Genomic DNA, 26,154 nt, shown 5'->3' on the forward strand with positions numbered 1-26,154 from the left:
TTGTGTTAAGTTATGCTATTTGCTTTCTGAGATGCACCAAAATGTTTGGAAAATGATAGTCTATTTCTCACAAGTGAGTCACAGAAAGTTAAATAGGAAGAAATTGTAAGGAAAACGATATTGTTGATCTTTGACTAGGTGTTAAAATCCAACTCCACTCTCTTAGATGTTAATAAATCTGTACTTTAAAGGAAAAGTTTTCTGATATAGATATTTGAATATTGTTAGATTAAGTCATGATATATACACACAAATGGAAGGGAAGCATGTAGTACATCTGGATTTTGTTTAGCTCATTATTTTCTGCTTTACTCTTTACTCCTTTTACTTTAACCATATGGTAGATGACTTCAGATAAAATTTATTTTTTAGATATAAATTTGAGGCAAATAGTAGATGTAATATATAGTGTATTTGTTTGAGATAGGAAAAATGGACATAGTGTATTTCTGAACTTTATATATACATTTTTAAAAAAGATTTATTTATTTATTTATTCATGATAGACACACAGAGAGAGAGAGAGAGACGCAGAGACACAGGCAGAGGGAGAAGCAGGCTCCATGCCTGGAGCCCGATGTGGGACTCGATCCCTGGATCCCAGGATCGCGCCCAGGGACAAAGGCAGGTGCCAAATCGCTGAGCCACCCAGGGATCCCCCGAACTTTATATATACATTGTCTTGACTGACATGTTGGGTTGCATTAGAATTAAGCAATAATGCTTTCCAAGGAAGTATCTTGAAGTTATTAATATTCACTTTTGTATATTTCATCTACCCAAGATATGCATTAATGGCCCAGAATACATACAATGAGGGGGTATCTTAATACTGCTATTATATGTTTTTTTCAGTTTTCTATTTGAATTTGAAGAATCCTTTTATTTTCTTCTTCATTGTATTTTGTCCTATTAATATAGAAAATTAAAAATAAGAATAAAAAAGCAGTAAAGGCCTCTTTCTGTTGCTTAATAATATTTTTATTGTAGAATCTTACATTTTTTCAATCTTTATTTTTTTTGCTCAAAAATTTATTATCTCTGTATTCTATTCTTACTTTATCATCTTGTATCCTTTGTTCAGTTAAGTCTAAATATTCCACTTCCTAATTTATTATGTAGGAGAAAAACATTTAAATTAGCAGGTGTTTGCACTATTTTGTTTTCTGTTAGAGCACGAAGCTGCCTAGTGACCAGTGAAGCAGTTAGCAGGCAGCATCTTGGCAGAGGGAAGACCAGGGATAGAAGCCAACATAGAATGGAATCCAAATAGCAAAGGATCCATGGGATTTTCTGCTGCATATCTTCTTAGTCTTAAGAAAACAAAAATATTCTTCATAAGCCTACCCTCCCTTACCTAAGTGGTTTTGTCAGTTCCAGAAAGTTCATTTGAACACCTGGAAGAGAAACTCAATAATTCTCATGTAGTTCTGCTTTGTTGAGCAGAGTACCTGCTGAGCTATTCACTTGGGCAAGGATGTAGCTTAGTAAGGAAGTTTTCTCTGATCCTCTTAAATGAGGATTCAAGGGTGCAAAGAATCAACTGCTATGAAAATCCTTTAGCTTTGCCTTTTCAATGGCCAGGCTTTGGTACCTTTCTTTTCTTATTTTTATTTTTCAAACATTTAGATTTTTTTCTTTAAAAAAAAATAAAAGCCCTTATAGTGGGTAGAAGATGTTTGCAAATGGACTGCATATCCAATTTTCTCATCTGTCCCTTAATATCATGGGAAATGCAATACTGGGACAAGTCCATAGTTTATTTATATTAGTGTCCTTTGCTAAGAGAAGTCACAAACTGAATGTTTGCTTGGCTTTACTGATATTTCTGTTTTGCTTGATTTTATATAAAAGGTTTAATTGAAGTATAAGATACATTCAGAAATATGCATATCTTGTGAGCATACAGTTCACTGAACTTTTCCAAGTTAAACACACCCATATAACCAGCACTCAGAACGAGAAAAATTACCCGAATCCAGAAGGATCCCTCTGCTCTTTCCAATTACTAATTACTTTTCAAGAGTAATTACTATTCTTATTTCTAAGACCATAAATTAGTTTAGCCTAAGTATGAATTTTAAATAGATGGCATTAAGCAATATGTATTCTTTTTCTATCATGTATTTCATATTGTTGCATGTAGTTGTATTTTGTTCATTCTCATTACTTTGGGATGTTTCCAGTTTGGGACTTCTAGGAATGCTTTTGCATATGTCATTTAGAGAACATATGAACGAACATATTTCTATATGTGTATATCCTCTCCTAGGAGTGGAATAGCTGGGTCACGAGGTATGTATATATGTTCAGCTTTAGTAGGTGCAGTTTTCTAAAGTAGTTACACCAAAGGCTTCACTAAAATTTTATGTAAAGATGGGTATAGTTTAATTTTACTCTTTAACTTCCTGCAACATTGTGATGCATAAATGTGTTTAAACTCTCTGGATTATGTATCTTTTCCTAAAATTTTTTTCTTTCTTTCTTTCTTTCTTTCTTTCTTTCTTTCTTTCTTTCTTTCTTTCTTTCTTTCTTTCTTCTCTTTCTTTCTTTCTTTCTTTCTTTCTTTCTCTTTCTTCTTTCTTCTTTCTTCTTTCTTCTTTTCTTTCTTTCTTTCTAGTTCAGTATTTTCCATTATCTTTCCTCATGGTTTACAATATATATTTGGGATTTTGGACTAACACATACAATTATCAGGTTTACTTCCTCAAGAAATAATTTATGATTACTCCTAGGTTCTCCTTTTTATAACATTCATCCTGGGTGAAGACCTTGTAAATTCCACACTGATGGCTTTACCACCCAACTATGAGCTGGTAATTCATAGGTCTCTATTTCTAGCCTAGACTCTGAATTCTAGATCCATGTATAGTGTATTTTCATTTGGATATTATGCTGGCATCTCACATTTGTCAGATGACAAAATGTATTTCACCTTTATTTTCCAAACACATTATTTATTTGATATTCCCTATCTTGGTGAATGTATCACACTATGTACACAGTTGCCGAAAAAAGTTTCTAGATTCTTCTAAATATCTCCTCATCCCTCTCCCATCTAAATATTACAAAGTCTCATCATTTTTACCTTCTAAATTTTCTTGAATCTGTCATACTACAGCCTAGCAATAGTTTTCAGTGTCCAGGTACTCATTATCTCTTGCCTGGATTATTGCCTAGACTCCTGACTGCAATTTCATTCTCTCTAATCACCTAAAAGTTCACTGCTAGAGTAATCTTTGAAAAAACATATCTGAGCTGGTTGCCCTTGCAGTTCTTTAGCATGGCATGTTAGGAATCTCCCACTTACCTTTCCAGCTGGATATATCACCACCAGGATATATCTAGCTGGATATACACTGCTCAGGTTTCCTATACTTGTCCCACCACCTGCAGTGGCCTGCATGCTCCTTGCTCTCTCATGCCTCTGGCCTTTGCACATGATGTTTTCTTTACTTGTTCTGTTTTACACAGGAATAAGTTCTACTCACTGATTAAGAGTTACCTCTTCGATCCCCTCAAACTGAGGGATTTTCCTCTATGTAATGAAAAACTCTATTTTAGCTCTCATATAAATTTGTCTCCCCTTCTGATTTATAGGTTATTTTGCATTCTTTTTTTAAAAAGATTTATTTATTTATTTATTTATTTATTTATTTATTTATTTATTTATTTGAAAGGGAGAGGGAGAAAGAGTGCATGATCAGGGGGAGGAGCAGAGAGAGAATTTCAAGCAGGCTCCCTGCTAAGCATGGAGCTGACCCAGGTCTCAATCTCATGACCTTGAGATCAAGACTGAGGCCAAAACCAAGAGTCAGATGCTTAACTGACTGAGTCACCCAGGTGCCCTTATTTGTGTATTCTTTCTATGATCACACTACTGATCTATAGAAGGGCTCAACAATATATACTGAATGAATGGTTGAATTAATGAACTGATAGCTTGGAGCCCTCCATTTTTATACTCTGTGATCTTTAAAATCCCTAAATATATTTTGTTCTCTTGCCAGGGTTAAAACTCATATGTTGCTTCTCTACCCACTTGCACAGACTTGTAAGGTCTTTTTTAATCCCATCTGTGTGTTTCTGCATCAGCTGGAAGCATTTAATGTCTCCTAAACTTGGAAATCTCATGTGAGCTTTTTCTTCTGGAGCATTTAAAAAAAGATATTAAAAAAGTATCAATTCCCAGGAAGCTGAATTCTTTAGACTTCTATGTCCAGAGAAATCCCTAATTGACCCTACCATTTAATTTCCATTTTGACCTGATTTAAAATTTTAGGATACATCAATGCCTAGGAACTTTTGAACCCATGATATTATAAGTTAAAACAGAATAAAATAACAGTCACCACTATAACCTTTTGTTTAGAAGGATGGCATTCATTAGTTCCCCTTTTATCTGCATGACTACTACATTAAATTTGTCCTTTGAGATTTCCTTTAGGAGAAACGGTCTTGTCTTCTCAATTTCCTTTACTTAAACTCTGTAACGTGCCTTTCTTTCCCCCACCAGCTGCCATAATATGTTATATTTGTTATGTTCACTGAATCTATCCTTTCTCTCAGATTTATTGGCTTGCTATTTGGGATATCAGTGCATATTAAGGATTTGGTCATTGCCTTGGGCAGAGATAGCAAAGTATAGGCTTAAAATCCAAAATATATTAGAACTTTTGTTTTAAATTCCAAAGTTCCTACAGCATTAAAGTTAACACAACTATCAGTGAGATATAGTCATCATCAGAGTAAAAGAACTAATAGTTTAAACCTTATCTTTCATTGTAGTGATGTATGCTCACAAACTTTCACCTTTCAGAGACTACCTAAACATTGACCTGCCATTCTAAATAGAGCAGGATAATGTGTAGGTCACTTCAGAGGGAATTATGTAATTAATTTTAATTATGCCCTATTATGCAGAGAATTTTCTTCAGCTCCTTCTGAATATTTATCCTTTTTATCTTTTATACCTCTGAGAAGTGTGCATCCTATCTAAACATTAAATTATTTTTCCTCCAAATCACACTGAGATAAATGTAGGTAGTACTATAAAATTATGGGAAGTATGAAAATCACAAGAGTATCACAGGACAAAAACAGTACACTAAGTTTGATAAATTTTAGGAAGATTATTTTAGGAATATTTTAGGAAGAATAATTCTGTACTCTTTCCATAATTCTCTACTGTTTTTCAAGTACATTCCATTTCTGATGTGCTACTTACTCAATCTCGTGAGAGCATTGGCAAAAGTATCATTACTCCATTTTTACAGATGGAAAAACAGATATTGAAAGAGTAGAAGACTTTCCCCTATTGCAGTGCTAATGACAGAGCTGGAACTAGAACCTAGACCAGAAATATAAGGGGAAAAATCATAGTAAGCCAAGAAAACTACAAAGTGTCTTTCTTGGTTAATTAGTGAGTACAAATAGTGAGTTGACAACTACTTCTAACTGTCCTCCCTACATCTTGTAAAGAAGTTAATCTCCCCTAAAGCCTGCATGAAGTCACAGACAGCCTTTATTTTCAGAAAGGAAGGAACTAAAAATACAGTAGCACAGCCATTTATTAACCTCAGGCAACATCATCCTGAGGTAGCAGAGTCTTGTGAAAAAAGCATGGGATTTGCAATCAGAAGACTTAGGTTTAGATCTCAGTTATTTTGCCAGCCTCTTAATCTCCTTACACTAAATACCTATTTAGTTAAAGGGGCAAATAGCTCAAGCCTTACTGCCTCAAAGGGTGTTGTGATGATCAATAAGATATTATCTAGAATCACTTTATAAACTATGTTTTTTATAGGTACAATTTCCTGCCCTGTATAGTAGCAAATAAAGCAGATTCTTCCTGTGTAGGAAAGACTATAATATAGTTGTTAACATCATGGTTTAGCAGTCATAATGACTTGGGTTACAATATAAGAAATGCCACCTTCCTACTCTGTAACTTGGCTCAGGAACTTAGTCTTTCTAAACCCCAGTTTTCTTACCTTTAAAATGGAGGGGATAACATCTATCGTGAGGTTTTGTACGATTACATAAGATATTGTATGTGAAATACATAAGCTATTGTTAAACTCTCTTGAATTAGTTTTCTTTAAAATGAACTTTTGAAAAAAAATAATAAAATGAACTTTTGATTTTTATTAAAATTTGAGATTTCCAGAAAAGTTGTAAAGATAGTACAGAGAATTCTCATCTGCCTTTCTTCTAGTTTCCTCTGTTGTTAATATCTTACATTTGCCACTTATGAACAAACATTGATGCATTACTATTAATTAAACTGTAGGTTTTATTTTGACTTCACTGATTTTTCTATAGATGCCTTCTTTCTTTTCCAGGATCCAGTCAGGTACCACATTGCAGTTAAGTGTCATAAATGGCCCCTGTCTCCTTTGGTCTATGATGGTTTATCAGTCTACTTATTATTCATGACCTTAACAATCTGGAGGAATATTGCCCAGTTATCATGCAGGATGTGTCCCAATTTGGTTTTGTTTGTTATTTTTCTCATGATTAGACTGGGGTTGTGGACTTGTGGAGTGAATATTAGAGTGGTGAAGTGCTTTTCTTGTCACAGTATGTCAAAGACTGCATGATACCCATGTGACATCATTGATGATGTTAACCTTGGGTAATGTAGTGTTTGCCAGGTGTTTTCATGATATTTTGAGCTAGTTTTGATCAGATATCACTTATATCAGACCTTTTCTTCCCTGTAGTCCCACTGTTTGGAATGCTTTTCATTTATGTTTACTGCAAATATCATATTCAGAATTATCTTCTGTGACCACCCAAGCTAACGCAGTTTCTATGACATTTCACTTTTGTGTTTTCTTCATAGCATTTATCACTGCCTGAAGTTGTCTTGTGTATTTGTTTACATAGTATATTGTTTGTTGATAGTCCTCCACCCCCTCAAACAAGACCATAAGCTTCAGGAGAACAAGATCCTTGTAGGATTCTTCACATCTGTACACTTGGTGTCTGGCACAAGGGCTAGCATATGCTAAGTGCTCAATAACTATTTTTTGAATAAATGTCAAAGAAAGAAAGAACCAGGATTAAATTATTAGTATTTCTGAAAAAAAGTGGAAAATAGCTGAATGGTAGGAGGTTCAATTTAATATTCTTAACTGAATTGGTTTAGTTTTAATGAAAAGGTTAAAGGCAATCATAAGCATCTATGGAAATAGGTAATCAACATCCTCGCAATTCAGGCTCTCTTCTAATGTACTTAATAATGTGAATGTCAGAGTATTTTCCTGACTTATAAGCAAGATATGACTGACAAATGTAAGATCTACTTAGTTATTACACATCTGCACCATTGTGACCTTTATTTGCTAATTGGCTCAGCTTTCCTATTGTAGAACTTTTAACAGAATCTGAAGGAGTGTAGAAATAATTGATGCCCTTGATTTTAACTTATACCTGACTTCTTAGTGTCTATTATCTTTTCATTTATATTGACAGAAAAATGGAGCTTTTTTGTATAAATCTTTCTTTTATAACTCATTGTAAGGAAGCTCTCCTCTTATGTGTTTCTTTAGGACTTAAAATCTCCAAATCAGAGGGATGAAATCGCAGGGGCCCGGGCCTCACTGAAGCAGAACTCCCCCCTCTTACATTCAATTTGTTCAGCTTGTTTGGAACATTCTGATGTTGCTTCCCTCAAAGCCAGCAAGGACACAGTTTGTGAAGAAATTCACAATGCCCTCAATGTAATTTCAAATGCTTCACAAGGCATCCAGAATATGATTGCCCCACCAGAATCTAAGGCAGCAACCCTGGGAAGTGCCCTTGATGAGCTTGAGGTAAGTGGAGAGAAAGGTAAAATGTGATTTGATGTGTCCCAGTATGAAAATAAACAGATGTGGGCTTTAAGGTTGGAGTTTAGACTATGAGTAAATAAAAATCTAGTTACTTAATCAGTCTCCATCATTGCATTCTGTCTTCCAATGAATTGATTAGAGGAAAACATTCTATCAGTAGATTTCTACTTCCTTTACATTTCTTCCAAAGAAGTCAATGAATTTAAAGTGGGATCGTTGATTAGATTGAAACGATGATTTTAGTTTACATGGATCAATTTATGAAATGTAAGATTTATCCATTTCACAAAGACTTATCATTGGCTCTGTTCTTTGTGCTTGGGATATAATTGAGCACTGCCCCCATGAAACTTATGTTCTAACAGAGGAATATAGACAAAAACCAGAAATAATGAACATTGTAGATAAGTAAATTATATAGAACATCGCATTGAGAAAGCAAGATAACTTGAAGGCTTGAAGGAGACTAGGTAATTGAGCAGATGGAGATACAGAACAATGCATGTCCCATTGTTTAAGGGATAGCACAGAAGCCAGGGTGCCTGAGTGGGGAGTTTAGGGGCTGAGTCAGAGCCAAACTGAGGAGACCCAATGGGACTCTGTGGCCACTTAGGGGCTCTGGCTTTTACTTCATCTTAAATGGGATCCAGGGTAAGGTTTTAAGCAGAGGTATGACACTTGAGTCTTAAAAGGACTACATTGGCTGCTTGCAGACTGTAGACTCAAGGGGAACAAAAGGAGAAGCTGAAAAACCAGACAGAATGGTATTGTAGTAATATAGGTTCCATCTTATGTTTTATGGGCACTACCTCATTCCTCCTCACAGTTTGGTTTGGACCAGGGTGGCATCAATGAATACTAAGGCTAAATTTTTTAAGTAAAGCTACCTGGATTTGACAGAACTGATGTGGGATGTGAGAGAAAGGGAGGAGTCATGGCTGATCTTGCAGGCTGGGTCCTCCAAAAAAGCACATACTGAAGAGTTGGGGATACAAGGATACAAGGTATTGTTAGGAGTTAATATGTGTGAAGGGAAGAGGGAGGGGGAGGATTGAACAGAGGAAGAGGTCTACCCATGAGCCAGACCCACAAAGCCTAGACCAGTCAGCAGAGAGCTCTAGAAGGAGTATTGCCCTCTGGTGTCCCCTATCAGGGAGAAGTAGCCAGGCTTTTTGTTTTTGCCTTTTTTAGTCACTGGATGCAAGTCGTCCTGCCCTTTGTAGGCTATGTATGATGTCCAGGCACAGGGAAGAGGGAACAGCCCTCTGCAACTGGGATAGACTCTGTAGGATCTACAGCTGGGGACCATCTGTTGGCCACACTTCCCTAAGCTGAGCAGTAAGTCCTACTTGGAAGGGAGATAGGGACAGTACACGTCGGTGTCTTTTGGAGATGACAACAAGGTTCTATGTTTTTTTTTTTTTCCTCTGTTTTTAATTTTTTTTTCTTTAACAACTAGATGGATGAAGTTTTCATCAGCCATGGTGGGGAACACAGTGGGTAAAGCCATTTTGAGAGGAAGATAGGAAACTCAATTTCCGGGACACCTGGGTGGCTGAGTGGCTGCCTGCAGTTCAGGGCATGATTTCGGGGTCCTGGGATCAAGTTCCAAATGGGGCTTGCCGAAGGGAGCCTGCTTCTTCCTCTGCCTATGTCTCTATCTCTCTCTGTGTGTCTCTCATGAATAAAGAAAATCTTTTTTTAAAAACAGAAACTCAATTTCCAACATGTTGAATTTGAGATACTTATCAGACATTCAAGTATGATGTCAAAGATCATTAGCTATGCAAGTCAGATATGCACTTGCTTAATGGGAGGCAACATAGTACTTATGCTTAAAGATTAGGGTTTTAGTACCCAAATGCTAGGGTTCCTATCTCATCTGTGGCATTTGTTTCCCATGTGACCTTAAGAGAGTTATTTTAAAATTTATTTTTATTTTTTAAATTATTTATTTATTTATTTATTCCTAAGAGACACAGAGAGAGACAGACATAGGCAGAGACATAGGCGGAGGGAGATAGATGCAGGACTCGATTCTAGGACCCTGGGATCATGACCTAAGCCAAAGGCAGATACTCAACCACTAAGCCATCCAAGTGTCTAGGAAAGTTATTTAAATCTCAGTTTGCTCATCTCTAAAATGGTAATAATAATAGGACCTACATCATTGTGTTGTCAGAATCAGTGAATTAATAATACAGGTAAAAGGCTTAATACAATGACTGACACATAGTAAATGCTCAATAAATTTCCTTATCATTAATTAAGATGACTGTTTGGAGGCAAATTTTGCCCTAATGAAATCATTGCAATTAAAATTACTAAAGTAATTTTTTTTTTACTGGTAACTTAAAAATTAAACTGAACACATATAATTCCCATATTTTTGGTAACATTATTACTTTCATGATAAACTTATGAGAATCTAATTCATTTAAATTTAGAGTAACTTTTCTTCATGTTTTCCTTTAGTTACATGTCTTTAAACAGATGTCTTTATTTCTAATCTAACATTATTAAATTCCCTATTATTGGCACCCACGAAAAAATTTATTAAGTTCCTAATTATTAGCATCTATTTGAAAATTCTAGAAACCAATTAAGGTAGATGATTAGTGATGACTTTTGAACAGTACCCATAGTGAGATTGAAAACTCCTTGTGGGCAAGATTGTGTTTCTTAGTATTTTTATACCAGTGATATGAACAGAATGTTAGTTTCCCCCATACATTAATATGTAACATTTCTGGATAGCTAAGCAGTTTACATAAATGTGATGCTTAATTATTGCAGTGTCCTTATAAATACTTTTTGTTTTACAGAATAAAATAAAATAAAACTGAGAGTTAGATAAGTCATATAACTTGCTCAAATCAGAAGGCTAGTGAGTGGTGGAATCCAGGAAGTGATCTACTTTGGTTCCAGAAGGTATTTCTAAGTCCTCTGCTATATATTTTTTTTAATTTTTATTTATGATAGTCGCACAGAGAGAGAGAGAGGCAGTGACACAGGCAGAGGGAGAAGCAGGCTCCATGCACCGGGAGCCCGACGTGGGATTCGATCCCGGCTCTCCAGGACCGCGCTCTGGGCCAAAGGCAGGCGCTAAACCACTGCGCCACCCAGGGATCCCAGTCCTCTGCTATATTGAATTCTCACAGATACAACTTAATGTAATTAATTTATGCTAAGATTCTTAGTCTGTATGAACCATCAGAGAAATTATAAATGTAGCCAAGTACCTGTGTCATTTAAGTAGAACTATTCTGTATTTGGAGAGTGGATAGTACGGTGAAGTGAAATTTTTAAAGTGCTCAGATAGGATTGCCTATCACATTTTTTCATAGTACTAAACAGAATTGTATCAGTGGATAAGATGTCTATTTTAGCCCAATCAGTCATTTTATATTATTAGGATTATAGAAGAAGACAGAAGATTTCCAAATGGCTCCTTTTCTTAGGACTTCTCCTTTCTCACTTTGGTTGAAAGTGGCTGCTACAGGCAAGATATGGCAGTGGTTAGAGAGAAGAAAGTGTGTGTGTGTGTGTGTGTGTGTGTATAGCATTGATGAGAGTGGAAATCGGTATGGTGATGGAGTCTTCCCTTTCTCAGGATTAGTGGCTGACTCACTTCTGAACGAGGCAGGCGGGAGTCCCAAAGATACTTCCTAGAAATACTAATGCTGTCTTAACAACCTTTGATATCAGTTCCAGTTAAAGCCAGGGATGCTCAAACCACTACAAGATGCCTGAATTTTATATATATATATAAATATATAGCTATATATATATATATATATATATATAGCTGCTGAGGTTGTCTGAACTAGATAAAATAGAATTTATTGAGCACTTAGCTTTTTAAAGTGGTTTTGTAAATTAAGTGGTTGCATTTTTCTTTATTTACAGGAAGCTGTATTGGTAAAGGATCCAAAATAACCTTTGCTCTGTCTTGCTTCTGCAAATATAATACTATGAAATAAACTGATGTAGTAAATACTCTGTTGGGAGTAAGTCTCATTAAATGTTTATAGTGTGGAAATGTATCAGAGTGCTTATTCAACAACTACTGTGCTGAAGCTTTGTTAAATCTTTCATTCTGGTCCACGGCTGGTTGTGGGTATGGAATCTGAGATTTATTGTTAGAGGAGAAAATAGAAGTTGAATTAGAACACTGTACAGGCTAAATGGATTGATTTATTGGAGAGCTTAATGTGAATTATAGGGTGTTCCTTTTGCATTTGTGACTGAATGAGAATTGAGAAGTGTCAAATTATAGGTTAACAGAATTTTGAAAATACCTTTAAGCAAGAACCTTTGCCAGTGAAAATTGCTTTGAAACTTCAAGTCCATTAAAACATATTTTCTTTTTCCAGTGGGAAAAAGATAGTCTGTAAGAATTATCCAGATCCTCTTGTGATAAATATGACAATAACAAAGACTTTTATTTAGTAATTTTTCATTTTCAAAGAACTGTCATATTTTTTTATTTTTAGATATTCATTTATGTATCATAATTCATATATTTCTTTATTCCTTGTTGTATTCCAACACCTGGAACAATGTCCTATACATAGTAAGTGTGATATGATATCATCGATTTGAAGGAAGGAAGCAAGGAAGAAGGAAGGAAGGAAGGAAGGAAGGAAGGAAGGAAGGAAGGAAGGAAAGAGTGCATGTAGCAATGCTGTATGTCATTTTGTGATTTGGATTGAAGAGCATTTTTTCCCGTACTCCTTTTTTTTTCCCTCTCCTTTCTCCAACTGGTAGTACATATATTTTGGGTATGTTGCTCTACTTAACTGGGACATGAATTTAATGAGGATAGCTACCAGAAACATATGTAGGTGATAGGCTGCCTAGATATTTTTCTATGATAAGATAATTCTCTATTCTTAGTGGCTGTTTACCCTAATATCTAGCCTTAGTTTAGGTTTGCTAGAAACCTAAACCTAAACCAAACCTAAACCTAAACCAAGATATGCTGCCTTTTACTAAGAGTAATGATTTTGAGGAAAGTTTTTACCTGAAGGAGAAAATAGGACCTCTGTCAATCAGATTAGCATTTAGTAATAAAGAAAAATGGGCATCATTGATGTCTTAAAGTACTGTAATATGATTTTTTTAAAGAAAAGTTTTGGTTTCTAGATAAATATAGTGAACTGGAAAAACTAAAAGTGATCTATAAAATATTTTTAAATACATGGGTAATCTGATAGGTAAAGTAAGGAAATTCATTGAGGTCATCCAGATACAAAGAACAGACATCCAGACTAGCAAGCCAGCAACAGCACTATGCTGGCAGCTGTGAGAATTTCTTTTTCATTATGGCCTGTAGCTTGGATTTTGAAAGACCATGAACTGAAGTCAAAAAACAAAGCCTATATCCTGCCGCCTGGAAAGTCACATGAGACTCTTTGCATGAAGCTGAGAATTGTTAAATTTGATCACTTATTGGATGAATAAGAAAAACACTAGCCCCTATGGCAGTTTAGGAAAACTTTGATGGCTTAACTTTGGCTCTGTGAAGCTCAGAAGAAAGAGTACAAAATATCTTAAAGAGTTTTTCAAAAGATTTATTTATTTGTTTTAGAGAGAGATAGAGCACACACACTCACAAGTGGAGTGAGGTGAAGGGCACAGGGAGGAGAGAGAGAGTAAAGCAGACTTCCAACTGAGTGCAGAGCCCCTCGTGAGGTCATGATCTGAGCTGAAATCAAGAGTCAGACTCTTAACTGACTAGGGCACTCAGGCACCACTCTATTAGAGATTTTTTAACCATAAGTTTATCTTTAAATGGACTTGGGGGTCAGAATTCATATTATGTGAATAGCCTCTAAAACCCAAGTAGAAAATGTAAAGTTGTTCTGTCTTGGCATACTCTGAAGTACTTGCCAGAAGTAAACTCAAGTCCTCTGTGCACCTTTTACCTAGTCCACCAAAAATTCTCATAGAGGTCTAAGGAAAATAAATGTGCCACAAGACACACAAATAAGCAAGACACACAAATGAGACTTTACAGAAAATGAATTGCAGAATCAGAATTTCAAACACTGCAAATATTGAAATTATGGTACTGAATGTAAATGCCTACTATACATTATTCACTCACTTATTTACTGAAGTATGAAGAGTATGGTAAAGGAATAAAAGACTGTCAAAATTCACCAGGCAGAACTATCTAAAATGAAAAACATAATTGTGAAAAATTCAATGGTTCGGCAAGACAGGAGATTAGATAATTAATGATCTGAAAGATAGATTTGAAGAGATTATAATAAGTGTAATATAAGTATAAAAATATTAAGAATTTCCTAGGGTTGATGGAAAATACCAACTTTCATAGCTAAGAATCTTAATAATTCTCAAGCAAGATCTGTAAAATGAAATCCACATCTACACATATTGTAATGAAGCTGAAGAACACCAAAACCAAAGAATATTTTTAAAAGAAAAGAGAGAGAGCTCTATTCTCTGCAAGATTGCAGAATAGAAGGCTCTTGACTTTCCCTCTACTCATGAACACACTGAATAAACAGCTACACATGGATATATTACCTGTGAGAGAAATGCAGAAACTAGTTGAGAGATTCCTGCACATTGAGCAGCTGAGAAAATACCCACATCAACACAGTTAGAAAAGTCAAGATACACTTTCATCATGAACTCCACCTCTAATACGTCACCTTATAAATGAGATGGATCCCCATTTCCCAGCTTCTCCCTGAGGAGCAAAGTTTTTATTTTTATTTTAATTGTCGAAGTATAATTGACCTACAATATACTGTTAGTTTCAGCAATATAGCATATGTATCAGTACTGACCAAGGTAAGTGTAGTCACCATCTATCAGCATGCAAAGTATATTGTAATACAATGTAATATAGTATTATTGACTATATTTCCTATGCTGTACTTTTCATCTCTATTACTTATTTTTATACCCCTTCATCTGCTTCATCTATTTTGCTCATCCCCTCACCCATCTCTCCTCTGGCAATGACCAGTTTGTTCTCCATATTTAAAATATGGGTTTGTTTTTTTTGGCTTGTAAACAAGCATGTAAGTGTTTTATAGATCCTGCATATAAGTGAAATCATATGGTATTTGTCATTCCTATTAGACTTATTTCACTTAGCATAACACCCTCTAAATCCTTCCATGTTGTTGCAAATGGCAATATTTCGTCCTCTTTTATGACTGTATGATATTTCATTTTCTATATATATGATTTCTTCTTTATCTATTAATTTATTTGCCTCTATAACTTAGCTATTGTAAATAATGATGCAGTAAGCATAGGCATGTATTTTTTTTTGAATTAGTGTTTTTTTTTGGGGGGGGGAAGTGGAAATACCAAGGATTCTATGGTAGTTCTATTTTTAATTTTTTGAGGAAACACCATACTGTTTTCTACAGTGGTTGCACCAATTTATTTCTCTACCAACAGTGCATGGAGGGGTCCCTTTTCTCCATATTCTTGACAATACTTGTTTCTTGTCTTTGTGATACTAGTGATTATGAATGGTGTGAGATAATGCCTCATTGTGGTTTTGATTTGTATTTCCTTGGTGATTAGTGGTGTTGAGCATCTTTTCAAGTGTTCTGCTGGCTGTCTGTATGTCTTCCTTGGGAAAATGTCTACTCAGGTCCACTGTCCATTTTTTTAATTGGATTCCTTTTGTGTTTAGTTGTAGAAGTTTTTACATATTTTAGATGTTAGTCCCTTATCAGATGTATCATTTGCAAATATATTCTTACATTTAGTAGATTGCTTTTTTTTGTTTTGTTGATGGTTTCCTTTGCTGTGGAAAATCATTTTATTTTGGTGTAGTTCCAATAGTTGATTTTTGCTTTTGTTTCTCTTGCCTGAGGAGACATATCATTAAAAATGTTGTTAAGGCCAATGTTAAAGAGATTACTGCTCTGCTTATGTTTTCTTTTAGGAGTTTTATGGTTTTACATCTCTCATTTAAGTCTAATCCATTTTAAGTTTGTATATCACATATGAAAAGCCCACAGCTGGGGGCACTTGGGTGGCTCAATCAGTTAAGGGTCTTCCTTCGACTTGAGGTCATGATCCCCAAGTCTTGGGATCAAGCTCCATGTCCAACTCCCTACTCAGTGAGGAGTCTGCTTCTCCCCCTACCCCTCCCTCAACTTGTGCACTCTCTCCCTCTTTCTCTCTCTCTCAAATAAATACATAAAATCTTAAAAAAAGAAAGAAAGAAAAGAAAAGTGCACAGCTAATATCATACTCAATGGGAAAAAGCTTAAAACTTCTTTAAAATCAAAAACAAAGGAACGCCCAGGTAGCTCAGCAGTTAAGCGCCTGCCTTTGGCCCAGGGCATGATCCTGGAGACCTGGGATCGAGTCCCACATCAGGCTCCCTGCAAGGAGCCCGCTTCTCTCTCTGCCTATGTCTCTGCCTCTCTCTCTCTTTCTGTGTGTCTCTCAAGAAGTAAAACTGTCACTATTTCAAATAATGTGATACTATTTATAGAAAACTCTGAAGACTCCACCAAAATACCATTAGAACTAATAAATGAATTCAGTAAAGTTGCAGGATACAAAATTAATATACAGAAATCTATTGCATTTCTAAACACTAACAAGTAACAGAAAGAGAAATTAAGAAAACAATCCCATGTACAAATGCACCAAAAAGAATAAAATTCCTGACTAAACTTAACCAAGGAGGTGAAAAGCCTATACTCAGAAAACTGTAACACCTTAATGAAAGAAATTGAAGATGACACAAATAAAAAGATATTTCATGTTCATAGATTGAAGAATTAATATTGTTATAATGTCCATAGTACCCAAGGTAATCTATGGATTCCATGCACTCTCTATCAAAATACCAAGAGCATCTTTCACAGAACTAGAACAAATAATACTAAAATTTGTATGGAAGTACAAAAGACCTCAAATATCCAAAGCAATCTTGAGAAAAAACAAAGCTGGAGGTATCTCAATCCCAGATTTCAAAATATACTATAAAGGTACACTAATCCAAACAGAATGGTACTGGCAAAAAAATAGACTCATGGATCAATAGAATGACATAAAGAGCCCAGAAATAAATCTACACCAATATGGTCAATTAACCTGTGACAAAGGAGGCAAGAATATACAATGGGAAAAAGACAATCTTTTCAATAAATGGTGATAGGAAAACTGGAAAGCTACATGGAAAAGAATGACACTATGTTGTCCTCTAGGATTTTTATGGTTTCAGGAATCACATTTAGGTCTTTCATCCATTTTGAATTGTTTGTGTGTTTGGTTTAAGGAAGTGGTCCAGTTTCATTCTTTTGCATGTTGCTGTCCAGTTTTCTCAACACCATTTGTTGAAGAGATTATCTTTTCCCCATTGGATATTCCTTCCTGCTTTGTCAAAGATTAATTGACCGTACAGTTGTAGGTCATTTTGGGGTTTTCTATTCTATTGCTCTAATGTCTATTTTTGTACCAGTTCCATATTGTCTTGACTACTACTACAGCTCTGTAATATAACCTGAAGTCTGGAATTGTGATGGCTCCAGCTTTTCTTTTCTTTTTTTTTAAGATTGCTTTGGCTATACAGTGTCTTTTGTGATTCCATGCAGATTTTAGGATTGTTTATTCTAGTTCTGTGAAACTGCTGGTGGTATTTTGATAGGGATTGCATTAAATATGTAGATTGCTTTGCATCAAAACCAATAAGATACCTGGGAATAATCCTAACCAAAGATGTAAAAGACTTGTATTCTGAAATCTATAAAACATTTTTGGAAGAAATTGAAGATGACACAAAGAAATGGAAAAACATGGCATGCTCATGGATTAGAAGAACAAATATTGTTAAAATGTCTATACTACCTAAAGAATTCTGCACATTTAATGCACTTAATTTCTAGTTTCATACCATTGTAGTCAGAAAAGATGCAAGATATGATTTAAGCCTTCTTAAATTTATTGAGACTTGTTTTGTGGCCTAACATATGATCTGTTCTGGAGAATGTTCCATGTGCCTTTGAAAAAAAATGTGTATTCTGCTGTTTTGAGATGGAATGTTCTGCATTTCTTTTAGGTCCATCTGGTCTAATGTATCCTTCAAAGCCATTACTCCCTTATTGATTTTCTATCTGGATGATTGATGTTAAAGTCTCCTATTTTTGTTTTCCTGTCAGTTTCTTCCTGTAGGTCTGTTATTTGCCTAGATATTTAGGTACTGCTATACAAATGCAAACAATTGGAAAGTTGAAAATAAAATTTGCTAAGTGAAATGAAAGATGACTGAAATGGATGGAGAGATATACTATGTTCAAGAATAGGAACTCTCCAGCAGCCTTGGGTGGCTTAGCAGTTTAGTGCCACCTTCAGCTCAGGGCCTGATCCTGGAGACCCGGAATCGAGTCCCACGTGTCTCCCTGCAGGGAGCCTGCTTCTCCCTCTGCCTGTGTCTCTGCCTCTCTCTCTCTCTCTCTCTCTCTCTCTGTGTCTCTCATGAATAAATAAATAAAATCTTTAAAAAAATAATATGTTATAGAACTAAAGTAATGAAAACATATGATGCTGGCATAAAAACATACATATAGACCAATGGAGCAGAATAGATAGCCCAGAAATACATTCAAACATTTATGGTCAACTAATCCTTGATAAAAATACTAAGGATACAAAATAGGGAAAAGGGTCTTTAATAACAGTATTGAAGAGTAATGCAGAAATGAGTGATGTCCTATAGCTGATTTCTCTAATATAGATGGAATAAGACTATGGATTTACCTTATTATGTCCTGAGAGAACATAACTATTAGCCCTGAATTTGTGCACAATGCAACTATATTTAAAGAACAAAGATAAAGACATTTTTACATAACTGTGAACATGTAGTTTGTCAACTTCATTGAAAAAATTGCTGAAGAGAATGAAAAAAGTTACAAATACAAGAATTTGTAAGGAGAAAAAATGGTAAGTATATGGGGTTACTATTGCTCAAATATTAACTTTTATAAAGGATTAATAACTGTATACTTAGTTACAGTTTTAAAATTAAAAATTTAATATTACAATTTTAATATTAAAAATACAGAATTAATGCTCTTGGAAATAATAGTGTATAGTTAAGCAAGAGTGGAATAAGAGTTAAATGTTCTAGGATATTATTATTTTTTTGGAAGAAAGATAAAGGTATTGATTTACTTCAGACAATCCAAGGTAAGCATGTCAAAACATCTAAGGTAACTACTAAAAGTGTGTAATGGTAGTATAGTTTGAAAACATGGAGAAGGGAAAAATAGGATAAGAAAATATGAAACTTGGTGTATCCAAAAGAAGAAACAAGTGGAGAAAAAAAAAGAAACCCTAGAAAAAAATAGGACAAATAGATTCTAGAAGATATGATGATAAAATGAATTAAAATATTTCTGTAATCATAACAATATACATTAAGAGCTACACTCTTAAAAGCACTAATAGTGAAAGCTTAGAATAGAAACCAAAAACTAGCTATATGTTATTTATAAGAAGCTCACCTAAAACATAAAAACAGGGGAAGTTTGTTTTAATGTCAAAGGATGAAAAAAAATCCAAGAAATCCTAACCAAAGAATGCTGATATAGCTATATTAATATTCTTCAAAATAAATTGCTTATGATGATTACTATCTGGGATAAAAGTATAAATTAACTAGGAGGTTGTAACATGTGCTTTTCAAGGACACATGGAAAATAAACAAAAATTGACCATGTGATTTTCTAAGAATTAGTATCTGCGGGTCATTTAGAAGTATATTTAGGTAAATAAGTGAAATTACTCCACTATTTGGAATCGTTTTTGAAAAACACATTTGTGTAACTGTTGGGTCAAAGAATAAATTATATCTGAAGGTAAAAAATACTTATAACTGAGAAGTAATGAAAATTAAACAACACAATTTGAGGGATATAACTTAAGGGATTACTAAGGGAAATTTATCACGTAAAATACTTATATTAGGAAAGAGGAAAAGCTGAAAATTAATAAAAACTATTCATATTTATATTCCTCAGTGTCTAGCAAATCCCAGGTACATGTTGTTTTTATTTCCAGTTTGAAAGAGAAAAATATAAAAAAGCTGGAAGGAATAAAATAATAAAGATAAGAGTAGAAATTAATTAAATCACAAAGATACTATAGTGAAGATCAACAAGACCAAGAGTGGGTTTTTACAGACTAATAAAATTGTCCAATTGCCTGTGCAATACACTAGAAAGAATGACAGCAATTTTAAAACAGTGTGTAAGAATGAAAAAGGTAGCATAAACATGGAGAATAGTATTAAATATTCTAAAAACTGTGATATTGGGAGAATATTATGAATAAATTTAGATGGATAAAAATGAGAAATTGGAAAAATTCCTAATAAAATATGACTTACTGGGGCCCCTGGGTGGTTCTGTTAGTTAGCAGCCAACTCTTGATTTTGGCTCAAGTCATGATCTCAAGGTCTTGGTATTAAGCCCTGCATTGGGCTCCACGTTCATTGGGGAATCTGCTTTAGGATTCTTTCTCTTCCCCTACCCTTTCCCCTCCCAAATAAGTAAATACATCTCTAAAAAAATGTAACTTACCAAAACCAACTCAGGAATAGATAATGTGAATTAAAAAATTGAATTAGTAGTTAACAGTTTTTACTTAAAGCAAACACTAGGCCCAGACACATTAACAGAGGAGTATTACAAACCCTTCTGGGGATGTTAGTGTATTCTTACTAACCTTTTGAGAACAGCAGAAGTATCAGCTTTTCAATTCATTGTATGAGACTGGCAAAACCAATACCAACACTATACAGGCCAGACAGATAAGGAAGGGAATTCACATTCCTATCTAAGGATGCAAAAATCCTAAAATGTGAGCAAACTCTTTGGCAGTAAAGAATTCATTATGACAAACTCTACCTCTGGAACTAATAATACACTAGATGTTAGTTAATTGAACTTAAATAAATAAAAAACTCAAAAACACAAAAAAGAATTCATTATGACAAAGTTGAATTTATTCTAAGAAAGTGATGTTACGTTAACATTAGAACATCTATCAATGTTATTTACCACAGAGAAAAACAGTATTTTGATCTCAGAGGGCACAGAAAACATTAGAAAAATTCAATATAATTTAAACTTCTAGCAAGCTAGGAACAGAAGTAAATTTTCCTAACTTGATAAAGAGTTTCCATAAAATTCTACAGTAAACTTCACAGTTACATTTGAGTTATTTTAACATTTCCCTTAAAATTCAGAATAAGACCTAATAATGAATAAAAATGAATAAATTATGGCAATACACATTAACTTGAATGAATAACAAATAATAAAGCTTTTACAAAAAAGCAAGCAATGTAAAAATCCATACACTCTTTTCATTTATATAAAGGTTGAGACATGTAATACTAAACCGTATATATATATTTTAGTCATACAAACATATATAGTAAGCTATTAAGAGAAGAATGACTATAATTAATGTAAAATTTAGGGGCAGAGGGGGTGAGGAGAGAGAGGGCACATAGCCACATCAGGAAGTATAAAGCTATGGGCATGTCTTTTTCTTAAGCTGGGTTTTTACATAGATATATTATTATTATTATTATTATTATTATTAATATATCTTTATTCATAATACTGTCTTATATGTGAAGTAGTTATTAAAATTTAATAAAATATTAAAATGGGATCAATCTGAATATAGGTGATGTTACAATATTCTCCTTAAATTTAATAGGTTTTTAAAATCTAGTTTGTGCGAGGTACTGTGCTAGGTATTGGGTTATTAGTAGCACTTTACATTTGCAGTATTTAGTGTGTTTATCCACATTTAATTTATAAGGACCAGATTACCTTGTGTTTGCAAGAACTCTTATGTGTTTTATAGAGTAGCAGACTACTCTTCTGTCAAGTTATATTAACTTGTTCAAGATCAAATAGATGGGAATTAGAAGAGTTACAACTTGGACTCATTTCTCATGACCTGTTTTCCCTAATAATTGTCCTTTCCAAATAATAGTCTTATGACAAATGATAGTCAGTGTTGAAATATACTAGGTCTTGAGTTTAATACATTTATTTGTTTACGTACCTGCTTTTCCCTACTAAATGATGAGTTCTATGAGTAGAAGTACAATGTCCTGTTCATATTTATATTTCCCATTACCTACTGCAGTGCCAGATACATAGTAATTATTTAATAAATATTTATTGAAAAGATAATGAATTGCTGGTATTTGAGAACCTGGTGAGAGATCTTAATATATCTAATAAATATTTACCCAATAAGAAAAAGACAGGGTCATCTATCTTGATGATTTAAAATGGAAAAGAATGAGTGCATTGTAAATAAGATATTTGGATAATAATGACTGCTAGGACTTGCTTGCTCTTGGCCTCTTGGGACTATTAGATACATATTGTACATGGTATTATAGAGAATGTTTAACATTTATGATATCATAAACCTGATATCAAGCTTAGAAAAGGCTTTTAGGTGGCCAGATATAATAATGATTTTTATTTCTTTTATCCAAAAGTTGGAGAAGCTAAAACTGAAATGTAGAGCAGAGCTTTAAACATATTCCTATGAAATATTTGTATTATGCATTTCATGTCAATCCATTATCATCAATATTTATTAGGTAACTGTTTTTATTACCATGTTGTCATATGGTTCATGGAACTAGAAAAGAAATCAAAGATATTGTCTCCAATCCTAAGCAGTGCATACCTGTTTAGGGGATGAGAATAACATAAACCAAACTACTAAAAGTCCAGCATGATACTGCTCCTTCAAATCCTATGTCACATGTCCTAGGTTGGTTTCTTTGGGAAGATGACTCCAGGATGGAGTCTAATGGTAGTTAGTGTTAGTTTAGTGTTAATTAGGGAGTGTCCTAGTGAAAAATACAAATGAGAAGTAGCATGGAGGAAAAATAATTTCTGAGGGTTAATTTTGCTATGCTTTTATATCTCGAATACATTTACTTATTTTATTTTATTAATAAATTTATTTTTTATTGGTGTTCAATTTACCAACATACAGAATAAAACCCAGTGCGCATCCCATCAAGTGTCCCCCTCAGTGCCTATCACCCACTCACCCCCACCCCCCTGCCCTCCTCCCCTTCCACCACCCCTAGTTCGTTTCCCAGAGTTAGGAGTCTTTATGTTCTGTCTCCCTTTCTGATATTTCCCACACATTTCTTCTCCCTTCCCTTATATTCCCTTTCACTATTATTTATATTCCCCAAATGAATGAGAACATACACTGTTTATCCTTCTCCGATTGACTTACTTCACTCAGCAAAATACCCTCCAGTTCCATCCACATTGAAGCAAATGGTGGGTATTTGTCGTTTCTAATGGCTGAGTAATATTCCATTGTATACATAAACCACATCTTCTTTAGTATACTCAGTTTATTTTTAGTCTTCCTTTTTTTTTTTTTGTCCTTGTTTGAAATAAATTTATTCACAATGTCAGTTTTCCTCTGGGCACCTTATATTTAAGATGAAGTACATTCGTTCTTTTTTATTTTCCAAAATAAGCATATCTATCTATCTATCTTTCTATCTACTTATCTACCTATCTATCATCTGTCTATATATTTTTTTGCCTTAGTGTCTTAGAAAGGTGTTTTCAAATTTTTAAATTGGCTTTGTTTGTTTTTGTCATTCTTTTAAATTGATATCTAGTTTCACTGAATTTTGGTCAGAAGAAATGTTTATTTTTTAAAATTTTTGGAATGTTTTTGAAGTTTGTAGATTTTTTTTGGCTTAATTTATGGTTTTATGGAAGTTGCACATGTATTTGAAAAAAATTTGTATGCTCTCTTTGTTCAATAGACAGTTCTAAAAAATCCATTATCTTAATTGTAATAAAATATCTGCATTTTTACTCTTATTTTCTATATCATGTTTGAGAGAGAAGACTTGAATTTTTCCATATTTTGGCAGAATTCCATTTTCTCCTTGTATCTCTAGTGGCATTTTGTTCTATATGTTTAGAAACTTACCTTACTAGGTTCAGAAACGTTCTTGACTATCATGACTTCCTGATGGATTGTACCTTTTAACATTATAAAATGTTCCTCTTTGTTCTATTTAATAGTATCTACTTTGAATTCTATTTTGTCTATTATTAATATTAATATTCATGGCTTTATTTCTATTAAAATTTTTCTGATGTATCTTTGACATTAATGTTATTAATTTTGATCGAATTAACCAACTTCATAAAGAATACGTAAAGTTATTCTTGTAAAAGTAATCCTACAATTACAGAAATATGTAAAGGAATTGTTAGTGTTTCTTTTTATTCCACCTCCTTTCCCTTCTCATTGTCAGAAATAATTGCTATTAGGGATTTGGTGTGTATTTTCCAGACCCTTTTCTATGCAGAGACAGTTTTTTTTCCTCCTCTTGTTATTTATTTATTTATTTATTTATTTATTTATTTATTTATTTATGAAACTCCTATGAAGATTCATGTTGGCCTGTCTGTGTGAGTCTTCTGGCTTTTAGTTTTATTTCCCATACTTTGCATATTCCTGCCATTTTTCATTTTGGCAGATATCTTTGGCTTTGTATCCTCATGACTAATTTTGTTATGACATGTTCATTCTGCTATTCAAGTCTTCAGTTGTGTAATTTTTATAACTGTAATACCATTTTTAGTTTCCAAGAACACCTATGGTTTTATTGTGGCTTATAGCTATGGTAAACATTTAAATCTCTTTGAGGATGTTAATTATACTAATTATATTTTCTTAATCGTTTAGTACTTCTGTTTGTTGAGTTTGAGGCCTTTCTTTAATTCACTTGGTATTTCTCAAATGTTTGGCAACTAACCACTGACATAAGGATCACTTTGGGTTCTAGTAAAAGTCAAGATTTCTGTTCTTCTTTTAGATTTATTCTGATAACAGGATGATGAATCTTTTTCAAGAGACTAATTTCCCAGGTGATTCTTATGCACACTAAATGTTGAGAACCATTCATCTAGATTGTATAGTACCAGTAGCTGCAATGTATTTTACATCTTAGTTAAACTAAGTATTAGTGTAATTTCCTTGCAGTCGTTGTAAGGTTCTTATTACAGGAATGTTAGGTCAAGTTGTTACAGTGGAGGAAGGAGAGTACAAAGGTACAGATGCTTCTTTAGATCAAGAAAGTGGTTTGTCTTTCCACAATAGGAACTTGTTGACCCCTTTGACGTACATTACCTAGATTTCCCAGTCTAAGATCCCACTCTGGGTTTTAAAGTTACAATAGCCACAGGTTATCTTAAGCTGAAGTCCATGGAGATCTATTTTTGTAATATAGGGTGCCTGTGGATTGGATGGGAAAAAATACATCTTTATTTTTAAGACTGGATCTGAAATTTAGCATTTTTTAAAATTAATATAAATGTCTTAGTAATTGGCAATACCTAAGACTTTATTGCCAATAGAAATCACAGATATTTTTAGGGGTGCGTGGGTGGCTCAGTTGCATAAACATCTGGCTCTTGGTTTCCGATTAGGTCATGATCTCAGGGTTGTGGGTTGGAGCCTTCTGTTGGGCTTTGCCCACAGTAGGGAGTCTGCTTGAGAGTCTCTCTCTCCCTGTTCCTATGCAACTCCCTGGGCTTGCTCTCTCTCTCTCTCTCTCTCTCAAATAAATAAATAAATCTTCAAGAATTACAGATTTTTCATACCACATTATGGTGTATAAAATATCGCTTATGTATGTCATTACCTCTAAATTATGGGAGTTAATAGATCCACTACTAGATCTTGTTGTTTCATGTGTTAATATGACAAACTTAATATTTTTATAACTGTCAATGTAATTGGTTTCCTTTTAAGCCTATCTTTGATTTTATGCATTACAATCATTGTTTTGAGAAGAGATTTTAATTTTCATCAGACTGACAGTGGAATCCAGGACACAGTAAAGGCCAAGAAACTCTGTACTTGATTTGTGACTTCAGTCTGGGTCAGTTGCTGAGTCAGTTTTTTCTGAGAACATAATATTGGGTAAATTGTTCTGCCCTTTCATCACTTAGCAGACAATGTATTTAATTCCTAAAGCTTCTGATTCTAGGGTACTGTTGGAGTCTTAATTTTTTTAAGCCTTTTTTCCCCTAATTGGAATTGTTCTTTTTCTTAAAATTTTTACCATTAGCCTTTTCTTTCTTTTCTTCCTCTGTCCTTTCTTTCCCCTTTACCTCTTATATTTTCCCTCCTTGTCTTCTCTTAATTTGTTTTCATTTTTTTATTTAGAAGTTAATACATTTGCACATTTACATTTAAACAA

The 26,154-nt window shown here is 34.0% G+C and overlaps 1 protein-coding gene across 7 annotated transcripts in view; it reads left to right on the plus strand.

Moving 5' to 3' along the window:
• CTNNA3 (catenin alpha 3) overlaps positions 1-26,154 on the plus strand; it is a 1,730,823-nt gene that overhangs the window by 418,918 nt on the left and 1,285,751 nt on the right. For all 7 annotated transcript variants that reach the window (XM_041748054.1, XM_041748055.1, XM_041748056.1 and 4 more), the window contains exon 6: positions 7,557-7,820. In XM_041748054.1, coding sequence (XP_041603988.1) covers positions 7,557-7,820 — 264 coding nt within the window. The remainder of the gene's footprint in view (positions 1-7,556; positions 7,821-26,154) is intronic.

This window comes from Vulpes lagopus, chromosome 3 (assembly GCF_018345385.1).
Source record: "Vulpes lagopus strain Blue_001 chromosome 3, ASM1834538v1, whole genome shotgun sequence".
NCBI classification, from domain to species: domain Eukaryota; kingdom Metazoa; phylum Chordata; class Mammalia; order Carnivora; family Canidae; genus Vulpes; species Vulpes lagopus.